The sequence below is a fragment of the Nematostella vectensis genome, chromosome 14 (genome assembly GCF_932526225.1).
Source record: "Nematostella vectensis chromosome 14, jaNemVect1.1, whole genome shotgun sequence".
NCBI lineage: Eukaryota > Metazoa > Cnidaria > Anthozoa > Actiniaria > Edwardsiidae > Nematostella > Nematostella vectensis.
The window spans coordinates 8,676,431-8,700,360 of record NC_064047.1 but is presented as its reverse complement, the minus strand read 5'-3'; the positions used below and the strand labels follow the sequence as shown (position 1 = coordinate 8,700,360).

The 23,930-nt window shown below is 42.4% G+C and overlaps 2 protein-coding genes across 5 annotated transcripts; one reads left to right on the top strand and one right to left on the bottom strand.

Annotated features, from left to right (window-relative positions):
- Nucleotides 1-273: 273 nt before the first annotated feature.
- LOC5510450 (tumor necrosis factor alpha-induced protein 3) lies at nt 274-10,168 on the bottom strand. Of its 3 annotated transcripts, XM_048721371.1 has the most exons (11): nt 10,020-10,167; nt 8,478-8,901; nt 7,864-8,103; nt 7,366-7,655; nt 6,154-6,775; nt 5,698-6,117; nt 4,982-5,396; nt 4,084-4,729; nt 3,081-3,221; nt 1,548-2,016; nt 274-1,045 (listed from the first exon to the last, which is right to left on the bottom strand). In XM_048721371.1, exons 2-11 carry the CDS (start codon nt 8,893-8,895, stop codon nt 825-827), a joined length of 3,882 nt encoding a protein of 1,293 aa, XP_048577328.1. In that variant the 5' UTR covers nt 8,896-8,901; nt 10,020-10,167; the 3' UTR covers nt 274-824. The 3 variants fall into 3 exon arrangements, with proteins under 3 accessions (XP_048577328.1, XP_001630908.3, XP_048577329.1); XM_001630858.3 differs by having other exon boundaries at nt 5,698-6,775; nt 10,020-10,168; XM_048721372.1 differs by lacking the exon at nt 10,020-10,167 and having other exon boundaries at nt 5,698-6,775; nt 8,478-8,659; nt 8,806-8,901.
- On the top strand, nt 9,450-23,602 carry LOC5510436 (lambda-crystallin). 2 transcript variants are annotated; one of them, XM_032379554.2, is made up of 9 exons: nt 9,450-9,585; nt 10,440-10,525; nt 11,221-11,265; nt 11,917-11,944; nt 12,209-12,421; nt 18,701-18,865; nt 20,337-20,531; nt 21,011-21,116; nt 21,892-23,602. In XM_032379554.2, the coding sequence occupies exons 3-9, from the start codon at nt 11,222-11,224 to the stop codon at nt 22,107-22,109; spliced, it is 969 nt and encodes a 322-aa protein (XP_032235445.2). In that variant the 5' UTR covers nt 9,450-9,585; nt 10,440-10,525; nt 11,221; the 3' UTR covers nt 22,110-23,602. The 2 variants fall into 2 exon arrangements, with proteins under 2 accessions (XP_032235445.2, XP_001630887.2); XM_001630837.3 differs by lacking the exon at nt 9,450-9,585 and having other exon boundaries at nt 10,265-10,525.
- The last annotated feature ends 328 nt before the right edge of the window (nt 23,603-23,930 follow it).

The window sequence follows — 23,930 nt, the reverse complement described above, 5'->3', positions numbered from 1 at the left end:
ACAGTGTGGATAGAAATAGCTACGCGGGCTTCTTGTATTTTACAGATTCCCTTGTTTAGGAGGAGGGGGGGGGGGGGGGGGGTTCAGTACCAATCGCTGTCACTTGTTCCCAGCTCCTCGCGCTGCGCGCTCGTCGTCGGCTGTTATGATCTCCTTGGATTCCCTGATCCAAGCATTGCCATTGGTGCAGGGCTAGACTATCCATAAGATTTTAAAAGTCTGCTCTTTATAACACAAATCACGCACAGTTGTACAAATACGACAGAAGACTGGTTGACTTGCAACACTTTTAATCTAAATATCAGCAGTATACAGCCAAAAAACTTAAATTCTCTTGAGTGCGTTTCATTGGGGATTAGCTTGCACTACTGTATACGTTACATACTTAATGAAAATACTTTATATCATCGTGTTTTTCATTTGTAACTCTATGATTACAATCTCTTGAGGGTTATTTTACAAATTAAACGTGATGTCCACCGTTGAAGAGACCTTAAGCAAGGACGACGACGACGACTGCTAGGACGAGATCGAAAAAATGAAAAAAAACTTTATCGTCAGAAACATGGAAATAGACTAAGGACATTTTTTCTAAAGTAGCGACCACAATAAAATGGATTTACAGGGCAAACGTCCGCGTCCATAATAGACCATTAAACCAAGCCATAAGGCGGTAGGGCTATAGCACTGCCAGCGCCTCCCCTGATTAAGTTTATTTTCATATACATATATACTAAAATAACAGTTGTCTTATTTATCAGCTTCTAAATAGCTCATTGGCCATGAAAACACATCCCACCAGGCTTTTGATTGAAACGTGTCTATCACTCCTTGACACTGTGTTTTGCGATTAAGGACATCAAGTTCTCGGGACTCCCTGCTAGGTCAGGGTAGCGTTGCTCGAAGCACTGTGTGCAGTGACCTTGAAGGCGCGGATTCGCGAGGTTTTGGCAGCTTGCATTGAAGCAATATGCAACGTTTTTTGCGTTACTGTTTGTCACGTTAGCAGGCACGCCATTTTCACTTGCGGAAAGTCTTCCATTGTCTGGTATAAGACATTATATGTATAAATATATAAGACATTATAGGTATAAAGGAGTAAATATACACGGTATTCACACACACAAAAGGGGAAAAGAGACCAGATCGATGATGTATTCTCTAGTGTCTATATTCTCAGGAATTAGTAACAAATTCACGTTGCTCACACAAACAAAAAGAATACGTTATTTTCCAAGTGTTGAAATACAATATAGAGTAATACGGTTAAAAAAAAAAAAAATCACATTGAGATAAATTTAAAATTAAGGTTTTTGTGTTGACCATTTTCACAACTTCTTCCTTCATATCCAGCTCTAACTACCAGGGGAAAATAGAAAGCGGGCCATGCTTATAAAATATTTCGACCAATCAACGTTCTGCTATCAAAGAAATTCATAAAATATTTCGTTCCGATAGCATTATTGTCAGAGGAATAAATATAAAACCTGACTTGATCGCTCTAAATGTATTTTGTTGGTAACTATTTATCGATAATAACAACATACCTGGAACGGATTCCGGATACACGGATCTCATATTATCCATAAGGCACTTGGAACAGTACCCATTCGTCTCTGGTGCTCCATACATTTGGCAACCAGGGCGTACACATTTGCTTTGCAGCCCCGTTTCCATCCCGGGCCCAGGCTCTCTCTGACGAGATATATGAACAGGAGCCTGGGCACTATACGTGGTAGTAGTCCCCCATGCACGTGGATCATGTCCCGCTCCCTGAGGCCTCGAGGAAAATGGACCTTGGGTTTCCTTTTGTGCCTGCTTTTGCTGGTACTTGTTGAAGCACTTTTCACACAGGCCCTTCTTAGCAGGGGTTCCAAATTTCAGGCAGCCCTTTGTCTGACAGGGCGCCCCTGGCTGGGTGTACGATGTGCTCGTAGTGTTGTAAGTTGTCCCGGGCTGGGTGTAGGATGGCTTTGTGGTGTTGTAGGGTGCTCCGGGCTGGGAAAAGGGTGGTGACTGTGGTAAAGGGGGTGGAGATACGTTAAGAAGGGAGGATATCAAAGGCTGGCCTGAGAATATGGCATAATCTCTAACATATTTGCAGAGCATTATGTTACAAATAGCTGAGGTTAACGCGCTGTTCTGTCGCTGTCATTACCTGCTTACCTTACACAAGGAGCCCAAGCTCACAGTTTGTGGTTTTGTGGATTTGTAAGAAATTCACTTCAAAACACATATACATACACTGCACATACACAGCACATAGCGGACATCACAAAACCTGCCAACAGGATGCTTGGGCTACTTAGGAGGAACCTTTCAAACTGCCATCGCGAGGTCAGAGAGACAGCCTTCAACAGCCTGGTAAGACCCCTTGGATATATGGGTGTGAGATCTGGGAACCATGCACCGCTAACCTGACAGAGATCGAGAAAATCCGAAGGCGGGCAGCGAGTTTCGTCCTATCAGACTATACCAACTATACTGAAGGCGCAGTTACCTCGTTGTTGACGACACTAAATTGAAAGTCACTTATAGATAGAAGATATGAATCAAGATTGAAGCTGTTCAACAAAGGCCGGCCTCGCCGCCCTACTGATTGGACACCTTACAACGCCCTCACGCAAGTCAAGACACACGCACCCAGAGCATATTTATCAACCGTTTGCTCGTTCTAATGTATATAACTCTTTTTTCGTAATCGGAACAGAAGTAGATTGGAACAATCTGGTCCAAGAAATATTTTTCACACACGCGAATGTGCCCGCCTTCGAGGCTCTGATACGCTATATGTAAACTTAGCTAGGCTTTGCTATGCATCTATATTGTTCATTCAAAGTGGCATAGTAAAATAAAGTGAAGTGAAGAAGAGACTTATTCATATGTGATAATTTTAATTACCTCTGTAAAGTGTTGTAAAAACCGGCTAGCTCTGCCTATTAATAATAATAATAATAATAATAATAATAATAATAATAATAATAATAATAATAATAATAATAATAATGATAAATAATTATGATAATAAAATAATAATAACAATAATCATCATCATCATCATCTCAGACACGTTCGCTTACCTGATAATGGGGGAGCTGTGTGTTTTTCTGACGGATTGCGTTCCACTCAGCCTCGTTGTCAAGTCCTCTGTGGTAGCAGTTGGAACAAAGGCCATTGTACTTGTTAGGGGATGCACCATTCATGCAGCCATCGATAACACACTGTGATGACACGTCATTGTTAGATCAAATCAGATGGTCCCAAAAACTAGCCATGTGTAAATGTGGTGTAAAGTGCAAAACTGGTGATAAAGTGTTAATGTCTCAAAGTAGGGCTAGGTAAAACTCTGGTTTTCTCATGTGCCGTTTCAAATGCAAATGTATTTAGATGACCCAAGTCGATCTCCGTGAACAAACAGAAATCAATAGAAAACTTCATCACAACAATCATGAGCACAGAAAGGCGAGTTTATAATCCAACCACTCCCGCCCACACTAGACCGTAATACTTAAAATTTAACTTCGTGGTATGGCGGAGAACGGTTGGAAATCAACACTGTATTCTACCTTCGACATCCTCTTTCTCTGATTCGTATTTTAGAGTTTCTATTACCCTGCTTGCAGAACCACTCATCGAAATACGGAGAAAAGGTGTTCTGCTAGCAGGTACATTATCATTATCTTTACAGTAACCCCCCCCCCCCCTTGGGCTGCCTTTTTTATTGTTTTTATTGTGTCTGTCCATTCCAAAATTGTTACGAAGGTTAAACAATGACCCCCCTTGGCAAAAAGCTAGATCCGCCCCTGCTTTACCAGCTACTTAAAGCGCTATTGCCAATGGCTTTTTTCTGTGGGGCCGACGGCAACCTCAAGAGACAAAATAATCTATCAGAATCCGCGCTATTTAGCAGCCCATCCGCTCTAAATCAATCATATCCTCAAACTTCCAATAGACATAGCTCTTTTACAATGTAAAAATATATTTTTCGCGTTTTCCGTTAAAAATCATCGGGGATTGTTAGATAATCGACCGGAAGTAAATATTGCGGCTTTAATAATGATTATTATTATTATTCCTACTCACCTTGGTGGTGACAGGCTCACTCGTCACTAACGTCGTCGCCACTGGCGTGTTTTGATTAGTAACTAGCAGGCTGAACTCTTCAAGCGTCCTCGCGTAGCAACTAGAGCACAGGAAATTCATCTCTTTGTTTCCAAAGAACTGGCAGCCTCGTGTCGTGCACCTGGTTTGCCCCTCTCCCCCTTGGGTAATACCAACGGGGATGGGGAGGGGTCGTTCGGTACTAGCACTATGTGGAGGGATATAGAGTTTCAAGTTCCCGCTACCACCTTGTGCTTGCATGGCATTGGACACAGGCGCTGTCCGTGGCGTGCCTGCTTGGGAGGGAAACGCGTACGGTCCCAAGAGGGGTGGGGACAGTGGGTTTTGTGTCGGAGTGTAGATCTTAGACATCACCTCGGACATGTGACTTTGCGTGCCAGTGGACTGCGGCTGGGACTCGATGACAGGCGACATTAATCCGGCGAACCCACCCATCATTCTGGGTTCCCCTTGGCCAGTATGTTGCGTCGATGCGGGTCTTCCAAATGCATCAAGTGGGTGATTGATGTGTTGAGAGGTTGAGCGAGGTGGAACTGTTGGCGGAGATACCGTATCTGCTGGTCGCGCGGGTTGTGTTTGTGGCGATGACACGGCAGGACTAGCGATTCTAAGGAACACAAAGGTCAACATTAGACATAAATAATTCAATTGAATCCATGGAAACCCGCTTAGTTAAGCGCTATTAAATTTCAGTTAAGTTAAAGGGGGGTACTAGCACTTTCGGGGAGTGATTTGAGCATCATTTCAGAAAGCTAGAAAGAAATGGAAATTATTTAGTGGTTATAAATATTAAGAAGCTCTGATTTCTAATTTGATTGTTAATATTTTTTATCAAAACAGCGACTTGAGCATTGCTTACTGTTCATTGGTGTTTATAAATGTCTTGATGCACTGGTGATAACATTCAACGCATCGGCCATACAAATCTGCAACCCCTGGCATCCGACACCCAGGCATTTGGCAACCCGAGGTCTCGCCCCCAAATATCCGGGTTGGCTCCACACGTGGATGTACCCTGGGTGGAAGGGGTGGCGGAGTCGGGCCGTAGGTTGGCGCAGAAAGTGGGATAGGGGAAGTATTCCCGCCACCACCATAGGTTGTCTCCATGTAGATGCAGAATCTTCGGTAGCAGCTGGAGCAGAGTCCATCTTGGGAGGGAAGGCCGAAGAAGGTGCAGTCATTGTTGCGGCACTTCTCTGGCTGTGAGATGCTGGCGGGAGCAGATGGCAGGAACTCCTCTTTCTGGGAGTCAAAGCATCGAAGGCACCACTTCCCTATTGGCAAAACAGGCTCATTACTCGATCACGTTTTTCAAAATTTACACGAAAACTGGTATGTTCGTTTTACGAACGTTTTTAAAACATTTTGGACTGAAGAATTGCTGTAGCTGCTTTACGGAGTTGGCCGTTTAAAAGAGGTGCCACTGTACATATCTATTTAGGACAACTGGAAAATGTAGCAAATAAGTTCATTTTACATCAAAAAAAAGCGGAGACTTTCTTGTAGTGCTTAGCTAGTAATAATACAAAACACCAAATGCGACTTTTTTAACTTTTTATCATTTGATTGTCGTACCTTTTCCTGGTTGGGCTTGATACTTGCATCCGACTGTTGCGCACTGCGCTGGCTGGCTTTGACCCATGGACGTTCCCACAGATGCTTGTTGGGGTCCAGCCGGAGCATGGGTTGGCTGGCTTTGACCCATGGACGTTCCCACAGATGCATGTTGGGGTCCAGCCGGAGCATGGGTTGGTGACTGCTGAGCAGGGGATAACATCTGCTGCTGTTGGCTCACTAGTTGATGTTGTTGCGCTTGTGAGTACACCTGAGAATGGTGAAACTGTTGCTGCGTTGGTTGATTGGGATAAGTCTGCGTTTTTCTTTCTGCCCCAGTCTGCTGTTGCTCTATCATGTTTGCCGGTTGATAAACCTGGTACAAGCCCTGCTGGCGTTCAGGGTAGTACACATCTCGTCCCGTCCTCCCATGTCCCTGCTCGTTTTGGCGCTCTGGTGTTTTTTGATGCTGTTGCTTTTGACGTAGAATTTGATACTCGTTGTACTGCTCCTGTTGTCCTTGTAGCCAGAGTTGCGGGAGAGTCTCTATCAGTAACTCCATACTTGAAAGCTGCACACCTTGTTGACAACTACCTTGTTCACCCGCGCGCCCCTCTATCCCAATGGGTGACTTCTGCTCCCTGGGTCGATTCTCTAAGCCCCAAGCACCATGAGCACCTTCACCCTCTTGTCCGGCATGCCTGACTATTCCAGACGATTCATTTGCCTGGTTTACTCCACCTTCACCCTCATTCCCCATCACTACCTTCTGGCTTCCCTGAACCTGGGGAACCTCGTATCCACCACCCTTGTTAGCCATACCCTCCTTTCTCAAATACTCATTCAGGCATTTTGAGCAAAGGAAAGCAGTCTCGGCAGTCGCGTAGAAGGTACACCCTTGGGTACAGCACTTCACGGGTGTGAGGCTAGAATCCTGGGTCTTGTTCTTCATGTCTGCTAGCATGCGATTGTACGCTTGCTTGGCGCTTTCGAAATATGTATCCACAAGGTGCTTTACACTCTCCAGGGGAGGGGTGAGGTGTAGTTTGGCAATGAGGGTGTTCATTCTTCGCTGATTGGTTTCGTCTTCGTGGGCGACCTGTTGGGAGGATTATCTGCTGGTCAGTAATCAATGGAATACAAGACATGTTTACAATAACCTAAATGTTTATTGAAAATTGACACGCATATTCAGGATTACACACATATAACACTCCTCAGGGCCGGGTTTCTAGAAAGCAGGTTCGCTAACCCAGAGATGAAAGCCCTTTTTATCCAATCATATGTCAAGATAGCCGTATTTATCCCTGGGTTAGCGCTACCTGATTTCTAGGAACCGGCCCCAGGCGCGTAACCAGGGTTGGAGGAGGGGGTTTGCGCAGTCAGGTATATGTAAAAAGAATTGTATTAGATGATCCTTCAATTAGCCTCCTCCGTAGGCAACTCATAATAAAAGGGACGGAAAGAATGGGTTACCTGTGACGAAATTGTGGATGGAGGGAGACTAAGGAGAAATAGAGGGGGAAGAGCTTCCGGTTTTTTTTGCCACAGGAAACCCAATACTTTTTTTTCTTTTTCTGCTCTTTGAGATGCCTGTGGAGGAGTCTATCCTGCATTATTAAAGATCCACTTTTGGTGGCAGTGTACGCGCCTGGTCCCTTGCTTATACAAAAATAAATTAAAACAAACCTTCCCGCAGTCCATGTATTGTCGTATGAAGCCATCAGCAAGGTGCTCTTCATCAGAAAGCAGGAAGTGCACTGGCAAAGCAGACCCATCGGGCTTGACTAATGGGACACCATGTATCTTGTGGGTGTCACCAGCTCCTGCGTTGCCATCTTCAATGCTCACCAAGGCAGTAAAGTGTCCCTGAGCATAGCCAATCAAGAGTGGGGTCTTGACGCATTCCACAGGATCCCAGTTCAGTGGTAGATAAATGCCACCTAAGTTCACTGGTGATAATGACTCATCATAATTGCCTAGAATATAAATACCACATGTTTAAGTTAGTTACAGCAGTGGAGCCAAGAGGTCCAAGGGATTCACATAAAACCTTTCTATTTACCCTTCCTATATGTTTTATACAACATTGGTATAAAGCACACTCTTCAGGAGAATCCTTTTTTAGCCCAAGTAAACTCTAGCAACCGGAAATCATAAAGCATTCACAGCTTAAATTTTACTAACCCCTTAACACATCTTCAGAAACCACAATGATTGACCGACGCAGAATATTAGCCAGGATAAAGATATGAATCTCTTCTAGGCTGTCACAGCTGAGGGCATTTGTGCCCCTTGGGGTGTGGTCAGTTGACACAAGACGGAGCACCTCTCTCCATTCCTGGGTCCATTGCTCTTCTGTTATCTTGTAGCCAAGGTGGGAATGCTGCTTTTCTGTCTCAAACTGCCATCTCATATGGAAAATGCCTAATATTGAAATAAAGGAACATTTTTGATTATCACAAATAGCTTGGTAGTAGGAGTAAAGGACATGGGTATTATCATATAAAAGACCTTAAAAAAATAATAGCAGCTAAGAATGAAACAATGTAAAATTTGTTTGAATATTGCCCATGTATGTTTGTGTCAGTTTTTTTTAAAAGAATTGATTGTCTATAGTGCAGTTGTTTCAGAGATAAACTCTTTGGCCTGAAATACATACTATTAGACACAAAGGAGTACTACAATAAGCAAAAGGTGTCAAATAATGAGGGGGTTATGTTTTTTCATTGTGTGATGATGATGGACAGATTGTAATTAATAGTATAGATAAACCATGTCAATTGTTTTATCAATCATACCCTCATGGTCCTCAATCATCACATCGTAGACGGCTTTTCTCAGGACCTGGTACCTATCGCTAACTGCCCACATCCCAATAGATGCGGCATGCATTAGGCAGTTGCCATCACCAAGGGTCAGGACTGGAACCACAGTGTGTAGGGCGGAGCACCAATTTAGCTTCCTTTCAGCCTGTAGTTCCCTGAAGATTGGCACATCAAGAAGGTAGCTAAACAAAAATTTTTGAAATCCTTCGTCATATTTATTCAAGCTTGGAAGGAAGAAAGTGGACTTGTTTAGGCTTTGGAAAAATCTGTGTTTGATGTCATCATTTTCTTTAGGTATTACCAGATCTTCTTGTGTTGTCTCTCTTACGTGTAATGCAAGGTCAAGATGGTTGAGAGATATACTTCGCTCCAAAGTTGATTTAAAAGCCATTGTATTCTGTGAGAAAAGGAAATCAGTATTATAAAGCTTGATTGTTTTTTTTTTACCAAATATAAAGGGGAATGCAAGTCAAGATGACCTAGGGAACTTTCTTCATGATGCTTTAGTCTACCTATAAATAAAAGTAACATTTTTTTCTGCTGGTCCTGTTGGCATAAGGTTAACTCTGAAGCCACATGACACCTCCTCAGCCTATAAGTAAATTTGGCCAAATTTGGTTACCATATATTTACTTGAATAAGCGCTGCGCTTATTCAACTCAATTTCTAATTTGGCAAATAACCATAAGAAGCACAAAGATGACTGACACGTAATTTTTGCTAACCCCTATCCCCAAAGCCCAGCCCCCCCCCACCCCACCCCACACTTAATCCACTCAATTCACTTCCCTATCAAGCCAGCTCTTTGTTATGCACAGGAAGTAATGGGCTTGTTATGCATGAACATGTCATGTGGTATGTGCATGGAAAGCATATTTTGACACTTTCTAAGAATTTCTGTTCTTGAAACTATGCTGTTGACATATCTGGTTTATGATATGGATAAACATGTTAAATATACCATGAATTACAAAAGATTTCTTCTCCTTAGAAAGTTAATAAGTAATTATTCATGAATGCAAAAAATCCCCCAGGCAGAGTTGCCGTTGTTGGCCTCTTTTGTGCTACGACGTTATTTGTGGTAAGGCTGAGATTGTGTAAAGCAAGCATTACTACAATCATCATGAATTCTACAAGCTATCTATAGTTCCTGGCGCATATTTCCCATAAAAAGAAATGCTACCTATCTATACTTTAAGCTTATATCCATACTTAGGCTAAAGAGTTTTGCAGCGCCTTTCGTTAGTTTGGGCACGTTTCCTTTTTTTTAGATATTCGATTATCAATAAAGTCAAGATCGCATCGAAAACCAACGAAAAAAGCAATCGTAGAGCTAAACATGTACAGTAAACTCCTAGCCATTTCCAGTGTCGTATAGAGCAGTTGGCCGCCATTTTAACATTTAACGTAAACCTCTGCTTTCTATTAAAGTCGTGCTTTTAAAATGCTTCATATTAAAGTCGTGCTTTTAAAATGTTTCAAAAGATCTTCGTCGTATGAACTTCAATGTCTTACCTTTTAGTAAAATTTCATGCCAGGATAGACAGTTGATATATCGTCAAAGTAAATACTTAATATATGCGAACTGATGAGTTCGTGCTTCGATGCTTTCGAATTGAGATCGTTTTTTCGGGGGAATCCCCGACTGCTAAGAATAGATTGTTTACGGCGTGACAATGACCTTCCCTTTATTTAGCCAATGACATCACACTGGTTTCCATCATGTGACTGCAGACTGTGACTTGGAAAAATACAATTACTTGGAAAATGAAAAAAAAAGTCTTTGAAAGCATTTTTATTTCAACTTTAGAATAAATTCTAAAGATAAGTAAGCTATGGTGGGGATACTTGACGAATTTGCTCAGGAAAATCCAAACAGAGCAAAAAGTTTTTTGTCTTCTTGTGTTCTTTGGACTTCCTGTGTACTCTCCTCAGGCTTCGCTAGGTCAACCCAGAAACGCCTAGGGATTTGTCGAACTGTCGAAACGGAGAGAAGAAAAATCGGACAAAAAACCTAAAAGGTAAACAGAACTTTATTCCCGGTTTCAAGTGTAGGATCCCCCGGTGTTATCATATTTCCCGTGATATCTTTACAATGACTTGTACTTGTATATAATTTTTTTTAGACAATTCGTTTGTCTAGAGGGTTGTTTTAGGGGGATTTTGTGGATTATGAGAATTTCTATTTTACACCATGATCTTTGTGGGGTGTGTGTTCTCTAGCAATATCATTTATATCGGAATACGTACTTTATCTTCAATACCTACAGTATCTTTAAATAAGAAGTCAAAAAAGCTTAGCTGGAATTCTGTAAAGTTAAAATGATGTTGGAACTATGATGATATTTTATGACAGAGGAAGTAGTTTTTCAGGAAAGGGGGTGGGGGGGCATACAATAAGTTGAAAATGCTTGGGGGATGGAAAGCACCCTATGGCATGGTATATCCAGTATTAGATGAGATCTGATTTTATGCAAAAAGTCATTGATGATTACCTAAAAGAAAACACAGAACAGGACTTTCCCTAAGATTTTCATCTGCCAGTTGGCTAAGAAATTGAGGCTGTTGAAATTAGCACTGAATCAAACAAAAAGCATTGATAAAGTCATGATTCAGCCAGAATTTAACTGTTTGCACTTCAGACCCTGTACTTACCCCTAGCTACATGCATGTGACAGTATATAAATATTAATCTAACAATTGTTTTCTCATGAAGCATGACATCTTCAACAGAAAAAGGAAAAGTGGCTGTTATTGGGAGGTATTGCACTTTTTTTGTAAAATTTATACTAAAGAGAAATTTAGCACCTTCTGACTATATACTTTGTTCAATACATAACCTCCCATAGAATTGGTAATGAAAATAATTTCATTAAGGATACGATAGACCAAAGTCGCAGCAATCACCATTATTGGCCCAGCAAAATTACTTGCACTTAGATTTATTGCAGGGGCAAGTGTTTTTTGCTAGAAAAGCTCTGGTCATTGCTCATAACTAAGGCTTTCTGTCTGCCATAACCTTTATGGAGAGGGGTGTCATTAATCATAATTATGGCTTCTGTTTAGAGTGAATACAAGGGGAGGGGGTTAAGAAAAGGGTCAGAAGAGATAAGGGATTATTTTGGGGTGCAAATTTGCACCCCCCCCTCCCACAATGGCAGAAAGTCCACTAGACATGCTATTTGTAGACAAAACTATAAACCATAAGCAAAATTAGATAAACAAGGCATTCTAGATCACTAGTATATCATTAATCTAAGTCATTCCTTTTTTGTAGCAAAGTCCTACAATGCAATGGTAGTATCTGACCAGTGTGGTCAGATTTTTTATAAGAAAACTTACCCCCTCTAGGGGGCCTGCTTTATCAAACTTCCAATACTTACAAAACACGATCTCATTTTACTCTTTTTAGCGGGCTGATTGGAAGGGCATGGTCGACAGTAAGTATACTTGAAAATACCCATTTAACATTTGATTGAATAACTGTTCAACTAAATGTTTATCAGGACACAAATTTTGTCCAATGAAAGAAAACATAGGAAGTACTGTAGATATGTTCTAATAATAAAAAGCAAATAATAATTCTTAAAACATCCAACTATATTCTACTTGTTTACAAATGAATTAATTAAATTAAATTGAATTAAACTGTAATTAAATCCTTTTTTCCTTATTTAATTTGAAAGTTTTATATTTTTCTGTAGTTATTTTCCAGTGCTGGTTACCATGTCGCTCTGTACGACACAGTCTCAAGTCAACTGGTGAACGCTAAAGAGGCCATTATATCACAGCTACAGGAACTTGAAAGCAAAGAATTGCTAAAAGGTCGCCATTGCAAGACAGCCCAGGAGGCTTTTAAACTAGTTACTACTACCCATGATCTAGCACAAGCTCTGAATGGAGTCTTCTATGTGCAGGTATAGTAAATGGAAAGTTGCCCTTGACTGCCAAAGATAGGTTGTTTCTTATTGATTTATCATCAAATTTATGATTTTTCAATATGATATCTTGCAACCCCCGCCCTCCTCCCAGAAATATGTATAGAATGTTTGTTGCAACTTACAAATCTTAGTGAGAATTCAGACACAGAGACGTGTTGAAGCATGTTTGTATCAGGCCCGTAGCCACTCAACCTAAAGGTCCACTCTCATGAAAAAAAATTAGGTAACACTGCTAGTTAGGAAGAGCTACCTAAGAGAAAATGGTCCGCTAAATGGGTAAATGAACCAGCTTTGCCAGAGTGAGTGGCAGAATGGCAAAGGTAGGATTAATAAGGAACACCAAAAAACAGTAGTGTTGACTGTGTGCTAAAATTTCTCTTTAATTTTCAATACTGTCCAACACTGTCTTACATTGGCCATTTGTCAAGCGCTAGTGGCAAATGGCCAAATGGTAATATAATGCAGTAGGATGTGGCTTTCAGGGGGAGGGATGGTCCTATAAATCAATAACATTACAGTTTTTCTAGCACTGCAAGTATCTGATAGCACGGAGATCAATACATAAGTCATTTAGCACTGCAAGTATCTGGGCTAAGGAACAAAGCTATGGCAACAGTTATGAAAAGTAAGAGGGAGGGGTGGTCCACCGTACATATAGCAGACAGTCAACACTGCAAGTACCACAGTCAAGGGATAGGGCTATTTGACAAATGGTGGATATGGTGGAAATGGTGGATAAGGTAAAAAGTTAGGGGGAGGGGTGGTCCACCATTCATAGCAGACACATAGCACTGCAAGTACCATGGCCAAGGCATAGGACTATGTGGCAAATGGAGGATATGGTGAAAAGTAAGGGGGAGGGGTGGTCCAGCATACTTATCAGATATTCAACACTGCAAGTACCATGGACATTGGTTGTGAGGTAGCGATGAGTAAATCCGAGACTTGCCGAGCGCCGAGACCCGCGTTTCAGAATCCGCGCCCGAGAATTTTCACAAATTTTAGGTCCCTTACCATGACAGAAAGTTGTGTAATATTGCCAACAGCCACACCCGCCACAATTGTAAATAAATCTGCTTTGATACCTAGTCCTTTATGGGAGATTGTGGCTCTGACTTAAAAGTCTATAAGCGGTTTCTCCTTTCTATAAGAGACTATAGGTTCATTAAAGATTCTAGCCGTATTAGGCTGAGATCTGTGATAAGTTGCCAGTTTTTTATAAGAATCTTTAGAAGATTCTGTTTAGCCGGTTGGAACCTCATGACAAAATGTTTAGATTCGTTTATTAGATGCCATGTTTGCCTCAAAACGCATTTTGCCTGTCCGTGAATTCAACACTCGCCGTTATGTATGTTGTGAAATCCCGTAACCGTATCTAGAATAAGTTGCGGATTTCGGCTTAGAAAGTGGCTAGTGAGGAATTTGTTCTCAACGGACGTAGGCCATCTCCCTAGACACAAACCCTTCTTATAACTAAGAGGGTGGCAAGAGGATAGAATGCCTGTACTGAAAAGTTTCAGTAAGCTATGGACATCAAGGATATTTAAATCCATGAATCTTTCGCCCTTTTATAGACTTCTAATGAAGTAAATAAAGTGCGTAGTGTCTTTGAGATTACACTTTTGCTTGAGCGTTGTGTAATATTGCCAACAGCCACACCCGCCACAATTGTAAATAAATCTGCTTTGATACCTAGTCCTTTATGGGAGATCGTGGCTCTGACTTAAAAGTCTATAAGCAGTTTCTCCTTTCTATAAGAGACTATAGGTTCATTAAAGATTCTAGCCATATGAGGCTGAGATCCGTGATAAGTTGCCAGTTTTTTATAAGATCTTTAAAAGATTCTGTTTAGCCAGGTGAAACCTCATGACAAAATGTTTAGATTCGTTTATTAGATGCCATGTTTGCCTCAAAACACATTTTGCCTGTCCGTGAATTCAACACTCGCCGTTATGTATGTTGTGAAATCGCATAACCGTATATGGAATAAGTTGCGGATTTCTCTCCATTACTTTTCACCATATCCACCATTTGCCACATAGCCCTATGCCATGGCCATGCTACTTGCAGGGTTGACTGTCTGCTATAGGTATGGTGGTCCACCCCTCCCCATTACTTTTCACCATATCCACCATATCCACCATTTGCCACATAGCCCTATACCTTGGCCATGGTACTTGCAGTGTTGACTGTCTGCTATAGGTATGGTGGTCCACCCCTCCCCATTACTTTTCACCATATCCACCATTTTCACCATTTGCCAGATAGCCCTAAACCTTGGCCATGGTACTTGCAGTGTTGACTGTCTGCCATAGGTATGGTGGACCACCCCTCCCTATTACTTTTCACCATATCCACCTTTTGCCACATAGCCCTATACCTTGGCCATGACTTGCAGTGTTGACTGTCTGCTATAGGTATAATGGTCCACCCCTCCCCATTACTTTTCACCATATCCACCATTTGCCAGATAACCCTGTGCCTTGGCCATGGTACTTGCAGTGTTGACTGTCTTCCATAGGTATGGTGGACCACCCCTCCCTATTACTTTCCACCATTTCCACCATTTGCCACATAGCCCTATACCTTGGCCATGGTACTTGCAGTGCTATGTGTCTGCTAAAGGTATGGTGGTCCACCCCTCCCCATTACTTTTCACCATATCCACCATATCCACCATTTGCCACATAGCCCTATACCTTTGCCATGGTACTTGCAGTGTTGACTGTCTGCTATAGGTATGGTGGTCCACCCCTCCCCATTACTTTTCACCATATCCACCATTTGCCACATAGCCCTATACCTTGGCCATGGTACTTGCAATGTTGACTGTCTGCTATAGGTATAGTGGTCCACCCCTCCCCATTACTTTTCACCATATCCACCATATCCACCATTTGCCACATAGCCCTATACCTTGGCCATGGTACTTGCAATGTTGACTGTCTGCTATAGGTATGGTGGTCCACCCCTCTCCATTACTTTTCACCATATCCACCATTTGCCACATAGCCCTATACCTTGGCCATGGTACTTGCAGTGTTGACTGTCTGCTATAGGTATGGTGGTCCACCCCTCCCCATTACTTTTCACCATATCCACCATTTGCCACATAGCCCTATACCTTGGCCATGGTACTTGCAGTGCTATGTGTCTGCTATAGGTATGGTGGTCCACCCCTCCCCATTACTTTTCACCATATCCACCATTTGCCACATAGCCCTATGCCATGGCCATGGTACTTGCAGTGTTGACTGTCTGCTATAGGTATGGTGGACCACCCCTCCCCATTACTTTTCACCATATCCACCATTTGCCACATAGCCCTATGCCATGGCCATGGTACTTGCAGTGTTGACTGTCTGCTATAGGTATGGTGGACCACCCCTCCCTATTACTTTTCACCATTTCCACCATATCCACCATTTGCCACATAGCCCTATGCCATGGCCATGGTACTTGCAGTGTTGACTGTCTGCTATAGGTATAGTGGTCCACCCCTCCCCTTTACTTTTCACCATATCCACCATTTCCATCATTTGCCACATAACCCTGTGCCTTGGCCATGGTACTTGCAGTGCTATGTGTCTGCTAAAGGTATGGTGGACCACCCCTCCCCCTTACTTTTCACCATATCCACCATTTGCCACATAGCCCTATGCCATGGCCATGGTACTTGCAGTGTTGACTGTCTGCTATAGGTATGGTGGACCACCCCTCCCCATTACTTTTCACCATATCCACCATTTGCCACATAGCCCTATGCCATGGCCATGGTACTTGCAGTGTTGACTGTCTGCTATAGGTATGGTGGACCACCCCTCCCTATTACTTTTTACCATTTCCACCATATCCACCATTTGCCACATAGCCCTATGCCATGGCCATGGTACTTGCAGTGTTGACTGTCTGCTATAGGTATAGTGGTCCACCCCTCCCCTTTACTTTTCACCATATCCACCATTTCCATCATTTGCCACATAACCCTGTGCCTTGGCCATGGTACTTGCAGTGCTATGTGTCTGCTAAAGGTATGGTGGACCACCCCTCCCCCTTACTTTTCACCATATCCACCATTTCCACCATATCCACCATTTGCCACATAGCCCTATACCTTGGCCATGGTACTTGCAGTGTTGACTGTCTGCTATAGGTATGGTGGTCCACCCCTCCCCATTACTTTTCACCATATCCACCATTTCCACCATTTGCCACATATCCCTATACCTTGGCCACGGTACTTGAAGTGTTGACTGTCTGCTATAGGTATAATGGTCCACCCCTCCCCATTACTTTTCACCATTTCCACCATATCCACCATTTGCCACATAGCCCTATACCTTGGCCATGGTACTTGTAGTGTTGACTGTCTGCTATAGGTATAATGGTCCACCCCTCCCCATTACTTTTCACCATATCCACCATTTGCCACATAGCCCTATACCTTGGCCATGGTACTTGCAGTGTTGACTGTCTGCTATAGGTATAATGGTCCACCCCTCCCCATTACTTTTCACCATTTCCACCATATCCACCATTTGCCACATAGCCCTATACCTTGGCCATGGTACTTGTAGTGTTGACTGTCTGCTATAGGTATAATGGTCCACCCCTCCCCATTACTTTTCACCATATCCTCCATTTGCCACATAGCCCTATACCTTGGCCATGGTACTTGCAGTGTTGACTGTCTGCTATAGGTATGGTGGTCCACCCCTCCCCATTACTTTTCACCATATCCACCATTTTCACCATTTGCCAGATAGCCCTAAACCTTGGCCATGGTACTTGCAGTGTTGACTGTCTGCCATAGGTATGGTGGACCACCCCTCCCTATTACTTTTCACCATATCCACCTTTTGCCACATAGCCCTATACCTTGGCCATGACTTGCAGTGTTGACTGTCTGCTATAGGTATAATGGTCCACCCCTCCCCATTACTTTTCACCATATCCACCATTTGCCAGATAACCCTGTGCCTTGGCCATGGTACTTGCAGTGTTGACTGTCTGCCATAGGTATGGTGGACCACCCCTCCCTATTACTTTCCACCATTTCCACCATTTGCCACATAGCCCTATACCTTGGCCATGGTACTTGCAGTGTTGACTGTCTGCTATAGGTATGGTGGTCCACCCCTCCCCTTTACTTTTCACCATATCCACCATTTCCACCATTTGCCACATAACCCTGTGCCTTGGCCATGGTACTTGCAGTGATTTGTGTCTGCTAAAGGTATGGTGGTCCACCCCTCCCCCTTACTTTTCACCATATCCACCATTTCCACCATATCCACCATTTGCCACATAGCCCTATGCCATGGCCATGGTACTTGCAGTGTTGACTGTCTGCTATAGGTATGGTGCACCACCCTTCCGCCTTACTTTTCACCATATCCACCATATCCACCATTTGCCACGTAGCCCTATGCCATGGCCATGGTACTTGCAGTGCTGACTGTCTGCTATAGGTATGGTGAACCACCCCTCCCCCTTGCTTTTCGCCATATCCACCATTTGCCACATAGCCCTATGCCATGGCCATGGTACTTGCAGTGCTATGTGCCTGCTATAGGTATGGTGGACCACCTCTCCCCCTTTCTTTCCACCATATGCCACATAGCCCTATGCCTTGGCCATGGCATCTGCTAAGTATGGTGGACCACCCCTCCCCCTTACTTTTCACCATATCCACCATTTGCCACATAGCCCTATGCCTTGGCCATGGTACTTACAGTGTTGACTGTCTGCTATAGGTATGGTGCACCACCCCTCCGCCTTACTTTTCACCATATCCACCATATCCACCATATGCCACATAGCCCTATGCCTTGGCCATGGTACTTGCAATGTTGACTGTCTGCTATAGGTATGGTGGACCACCCCTTCCTATTACTTTTCACCATATCCACCATATGCCACATAGCCCTATGCCTTGGCCATGGTACTTGCATCTGCTAAGTATGGTGGACCACCCCTCCCCATTACTTTTCACCATTTCCACCATATCCACCATTTGCCACATAGCCCTACGCCATGGCCATGGTACTTCCAGTGCTATGTGTCTGCTATACCTTGGTACTTGTTATTCTGAATAGCTCCTATATAGGCTAAGTATGGGTCTATAGGACCATCCCTCCCCTTAAGTTCTATGCTACAGTGTTATATTACCATTTGGCCATTTGCCACTAGTGCTTGACAAATGGCCAATGGCCAATGTGAGACAGTGTTGGACAACCCTCTTAATTTTTGCAGGAATGCACTCCTGAGAACCTGGAGCTAAAGAAGAAGGTCTTTCAGAACCTGGAAGCTACTCTTTCAAGTAGTGAAGTCATACTGGCTAGCTCAACTTCCTGTATAATGCCTTCCAAGTTTACTGAATCTCTACAACTCCGACAAAGATGTATTGTTGCCCATCCAGTAAGCATAATTTATTGCAAAGTGTCCAGCCTGAAGATTCTTTTGCAGAAATTGGTAAAAGACTAGTCTCCTTTGCAGCCGTCTGCGTTTGTCAGTCGCTCGAAAACGCTCCAACTCCCCAAACATTTTCGCGACAGACAAACGCAAACAGCTGCAAAAGGTGATTATCAAAAGGCCCACAGCAAGAGAACTCGAAATCTTTTTTTTTCAAGGTAACTCACCTTTGTGAAATTATCGATGGGAACAGCCGAACGAGAAAAAAAGCAAAAGCAGGCCATAAAACAATGGCTTTATAACATTTTGAACAATTATGAAATGGGAAATGAAAAAAAAACCGGTTTGACTGACTGGTTTTGCTAGAAAATATGGTAAATACCAAAATTGTAACCCTCAATTAGAATATCTTTTATCAGGATTTTTTTTTATTCTTTTATTAGAATATCTTTTATCAGGGTTTTTTAAACTAAACAAAAGAAATTTGAGACTGAGATTATTTCAGACTGGATAAAAGTGGTATATAAGGTAAAATTAGGTTATATTGCCGTATCTTAGCAGGCCTCGAAATATTGGGGGACATTATAAAGAACATTAAGAAAAAAATGGGGGAGCACAGCAACGCACCTACTAGCCATTTCTTATATTTTTTTATAATATTGGGGGGGGGGGGGGGCGGACATCCTCTCAGTGCCCATCCCCTGCTACGGACCTTTATTGCCAGCTTCCTCCCATTTAAACAAAGCCCTTGTGGTATAACTTATAGAAAGACTACATGCAGGCTGTAAAAAAAACTAGGTAGTGTGCGTAGGCGTGGTGGAACCAGGTAAATAAATCAGTGCATTGTTGAAGTAGTATGTCTTCCTTCACTGTGAAAACAACTGTAGCTGCGCTGGACAGAGCTAAAAAATGGCAAGTTATCCCAAAATAAGGTCTGGTTAACTTCGGTGAGCTTGAAATTTTGCACAGAGGTTCCTTATGTTATGTAAACCAACATATCAAAAAAGTATTTTTTTTCTTATGGATTCGTCTTCGGGATATGAGGCTTGAAGTGCAATTTTCAAATGTTCAAAGTATGAATTCTCTTCTTGTTTTTAGGGAGAAGTCGGGCTCTTATCAGAAATTAAGCCAACTTTGCTCGCTATTATCTAAATTTCATATCTTCTAAATTTCTTTAAAATTTGGAAAGTAAGCTTTTGGTCAGAGGAACTCCTTGGATGCGGAATCTTAAGCTTATATATTGAGAATTGGAAAATTTCATGCCATTTTTCCCTCTGTCGCTGCGCTGCATTTATCATTAAACCTTAGCCGGAAGAGACAAATGTTTTTGTTTTCTAACACAAAAAACGCACAATTTGAATGTGACTAGGTGTAAAGATTGTGTCTTACATATTGGTATCACTTTTGTTAATATATTCAAAAAGATGATTTGCAATGAATAATTATTAACACTTGTTATTTTTGGATTTTCCTTCAGATTAACCCTCCATACTACGTACCCCTTGTCGAGGTAATACCAGCGCCCTGGACTGATGCAAGCGTGATTGAACAGACTATCAAGTTGATGAAGGACATTGGTCAATCCCCTGTCCTGCTAAAGAAAGAGACAAATGGGTTTATAGTGAACAGACTTCAATATGCCCTCATAGCAGAGGCGTGGCGGCTTGTAGAGGTACCAATTCTGTTTTCTAGCAATACTATTTTTCAATATCAAATATTCTTGACAAACACTACGCTCTGTGGACCCAAAAAACGACTTTACAATGCCTCACCAAATTATGTTGAAACAGCGCCAGCACCCCAGGGCCAGCGTCTCGCAAACAATAGACTGATGATGCCCATATTTTGCTCCGACGGGGGTCTAGCGCTCGAAACCTCAGCGAAACAACTCTGTTTACATATAGGCATAAAGCATACCATTTTAACCATATAAAGCAGATTTATTTACATGATTCCACAATCATCATCATCAACAACAACAACGACGACGGCTGCGGCGGCGACGGCGGCGACGACGACATCAACAACAGCAACAGCAGCAACAACGCAACAACAACAGCAACAACAACAACAGTTTCACCACCAGCATTGTCATCCTGGTTTTCTTTTTCAAGCATACATCCTTCTTTGAACTTTAACTTTATGTTCCAGGAAGGCATATGTAGCCCAGAAGACGTGGATACAACTATGACAGAGGGGCTCGGCCTGCGGTACTCTCTGATTGGTCCATTTGAAACTATGCATCTCAATGCAGATGGTATGTAAGGGCGCGTTTTTTTACTCGTGATTCCGGAATGAGAATGATTAGAATAGAAAAAGCGCGCGTTCGTTTATCCCGCGTTCCCATTCCGGGATGGAATGAAGGCCATTCCACCCATTCAGAAATACTCGAATGCCATTCTGAACATTCTCTACCAACAATTCCCATTCCAGAATGATAGGAAAAAGCTCGCCCTAAGTAAAGCAAATGAAAGTCAATTTAATGGCTAGGATCAAAACTCTTTTCATATTCTGAATATTTTATTATTAACCTCCATGGTTATGCGGGACTTTAACCAATTGCGATCAAGCTCGATCTGCTCTACAATTTATTTAAATATTACAATCCTTGTATTGTAAATAAATGAAAGGTGAACTTTTTTTATGATGAGCAATACCGCGAACCTAACGCGAATCAACTTCCATTTGGGTACTAAGAGCTAAAAAAAATTTGTACCGTTAATTAGAGGTTCCTACTTGCAAAAGTTTTAAAAGGAAGAAATGACTTTAGAAAGTGCCCATTATATAGAGGTTCGATGTCAATAATATGGAGGTCGATCTATTGGTAACTGAGTAATATTTAAAAAAAAATGTTTCTCAGTCTTTCTTTTCGAGGTTTTTTTAAAGGACAAATAGCATAGATTCAATAATAAGGAAAAGGGAGAAGAAGGCAGGGGGCATCGAAACCATTGAAAGTGAATCTGGTAAGTCATATGAAACTCTAAAACAACAAAGCGCAAATGGAATGATCGAAATTCTTTGTCTTTTTTTAGGGATACGAGACTACTGCCAGCGTTATGGTGATAACATTCATCACATAGTCAAGAACAGTACTACCCCCAGTCCACTGACGGGTGCCACGCTTGACACGGTCGAGGAGGACTTGTGCCAAACCATGCCACTAGATAAACTAAGCGACCGTCGTGCATTGCGAGATAGACGACTAGCAGCTCTTGCAGTATTCAGAGCTCAAGAGAAAGAGGACAACTGATGCATTAGAATTAAATAATCTGAACAATTTATACCACGACTGCTTAAATGGGCTGTCACACTTTTCATGGACCATGTATTAGACCTTAGAGCAGGGATGGAAGATGTCTTGGAAAGCTCTACGGGTTTTTTATTGTTCTTACAGCTCAAGCCTTTAAATGACGGAAGCCAAAATTTATGTTATCGCCTAGGTGATCATGAGTTTGCAGGTTAATCAAAATCGCAATAACTCTGATATCTAAAATGCTTCATCGAATAGAGAAAAAAAGCCCCCATGGCGTACATAGATCATAAATCCAAACACAATCACGAGTTAACGGCGATCTCTTGTTATAATGGGCATACTCCTGCCAAAAGACTACATTCATTGGCAGTCCGTCGAGGCGACGATGACTGTTCTATTGTGTTGGTCCTTTGATCTTAACTCTCCATGCTGGACGATCCCGAGCAGTGGTTTGCCAAGAGTTTGAGCTTATATCCCTCCACTTCAGGTTCCTCTTTACCACATCTTTGAACCTGAGTCTAGGCCGACCCTGATTCCTGGTCCCTGTCGTGAGCTGAGAGTAGAGCAGCTGCCTAGCCAATCTGTCAGTGTCCATGCGGTGAACATGCCCAGTCCATCTGAGATTTTTCTCAATGAGTGTGTCAGCCATTGACCGTAATCCGGTCCTCTTGTATATCTCTTTGTTTGTGACTTTATCCATCCAAGTAATTTTCATTATTTCTCTCAGGTGTCGCATCATATTTGCATGTAAATTTTTCACCTGGCTGCGATATACAGTCCATGTTTCTGCACCGTATACTAGGGCAGATAAGACAACTGCTCGATAGACCTTGCCTTTAACCTTGAGCGATACGTGATGGTTGTCCCACAGCCGCTCTCTCAGCTTAGCATATGCTGCGCTGGCCTTCCCCTTTCTGAAGGTGATCTCATTATCTATTCGTGCATTGTCAGAGATGGTACTTCCCAAGTACACAAAGTCTTTGGTCTGGACCAGGGTCTCATTTCTTACATGGATTTCGCCAGGGAATTGAGTCAATGTCTGACGCTTCACTGGTTGAAATAAGCACTCTGTCTTTTTGATGTTGATTTTCAGGCTGAATTGTTCTGCAGCTGAGGAGAATCTGTCTACTAATCTCTGCATACTTTCCACATCATGTGCCACCAATGCGCTGTCGTCCGCATACAGCATTTCTCGTACTATGACCTGGCACGCAGCTAAAGAATGTGCGACAGAGAAACAAAATAAATAAGAATCCTTCTTAGCTATTGGGCTTATTGACATCTTTAATCTTGAAAAAAATCAATACTTAACATTTGATCAATATCAATTTTCAATGATTTTTCCAATGATTCTGAAGCAAAGGAAATATAATTATCGAATGTACCAAAGTTAGTGTCGTGCGAGCACTTAACAATTTTAATTTGAAGATGTAAAATTTAAAATAATGGAATGGTCACAATTACCCAATAAAACACTATTATTGATAAAAGCCATTTAAAAAAATGATGTCATCAAGGTGTCCATGTCACCTGTCCATCAGGGTGTTCTGGTCGTTCTTCTGTCCATCAGGGTGTTCATGTCATCTGTCCATCAGGGTGTTCAGGTCATCTGTCCATCAGGCTGTTTAGGTCATCTGTCCATCAGGCTGTTCAGGTCATCTGTCCATCAGGGTGTTCATGTTATCTGTCCATTAGGGTGTTCTGGTCATCTGTCCATCAGGATGTTTATCGTGTCATCTGTCCATCAGGCTGTTCATGTCATCTGTCCATCAGGGTGTTCAGGTCATCTGCCCATCAGGATGTTCATGTCATCTGTCT

What these genes read in the sequence shown, in the direction of transcription:
- LOC5510450 (XM_001630858.3), bottom strand. Translation starts at nt 8,895, where the DNA reads ATGGCTTTTAAATCAACTTTGGAGCGAAGTATATCTCTCAACCATCTT. An exon ending in TTTATAAACACCAATGAACA is followed by an intron (nt 4,730 to 4,981) that starts GTAAGCAATGCT and finishes TGTGTTCCTTAG; the next exon opens with AATCGCTAGTCCTGCCGTGT. An exon ending in CACAGCTCCCCCATTATCAG is followed by an intron (nt 2,017 to 3,080) that starts GTAAGCGAACGT and finishes CCTTTACCACAG; the next exon opens with TCACCACCCTTTTCCCAGCC.
- LOC5510436 (XM_032379554.2), top strand. Translation starts at nt 11,222, where the DNA reads ATGACATCTTCAACAGAAAAAGGAAAAGTGGCTGTTATTGGGAG. An exon ending in AAAGTGGCTGTTATTGGGAG is followed by an intron (nt 11,266 to 11,916) that starts GTATTGCACTTT and finishes TACTCTTTTTAG; the next exon opens with CGGGCTGATTGGAAGGGCAT. An exon ending in TTGGAAGGGCATGGTCGACA is followed by an intron (nt 11,945 to 12,208) that starts GTAAGTATACTT and finishes ATTTTTCTGTAG; the next exon opens with TTATTTTCCAGTGCTGGTTA.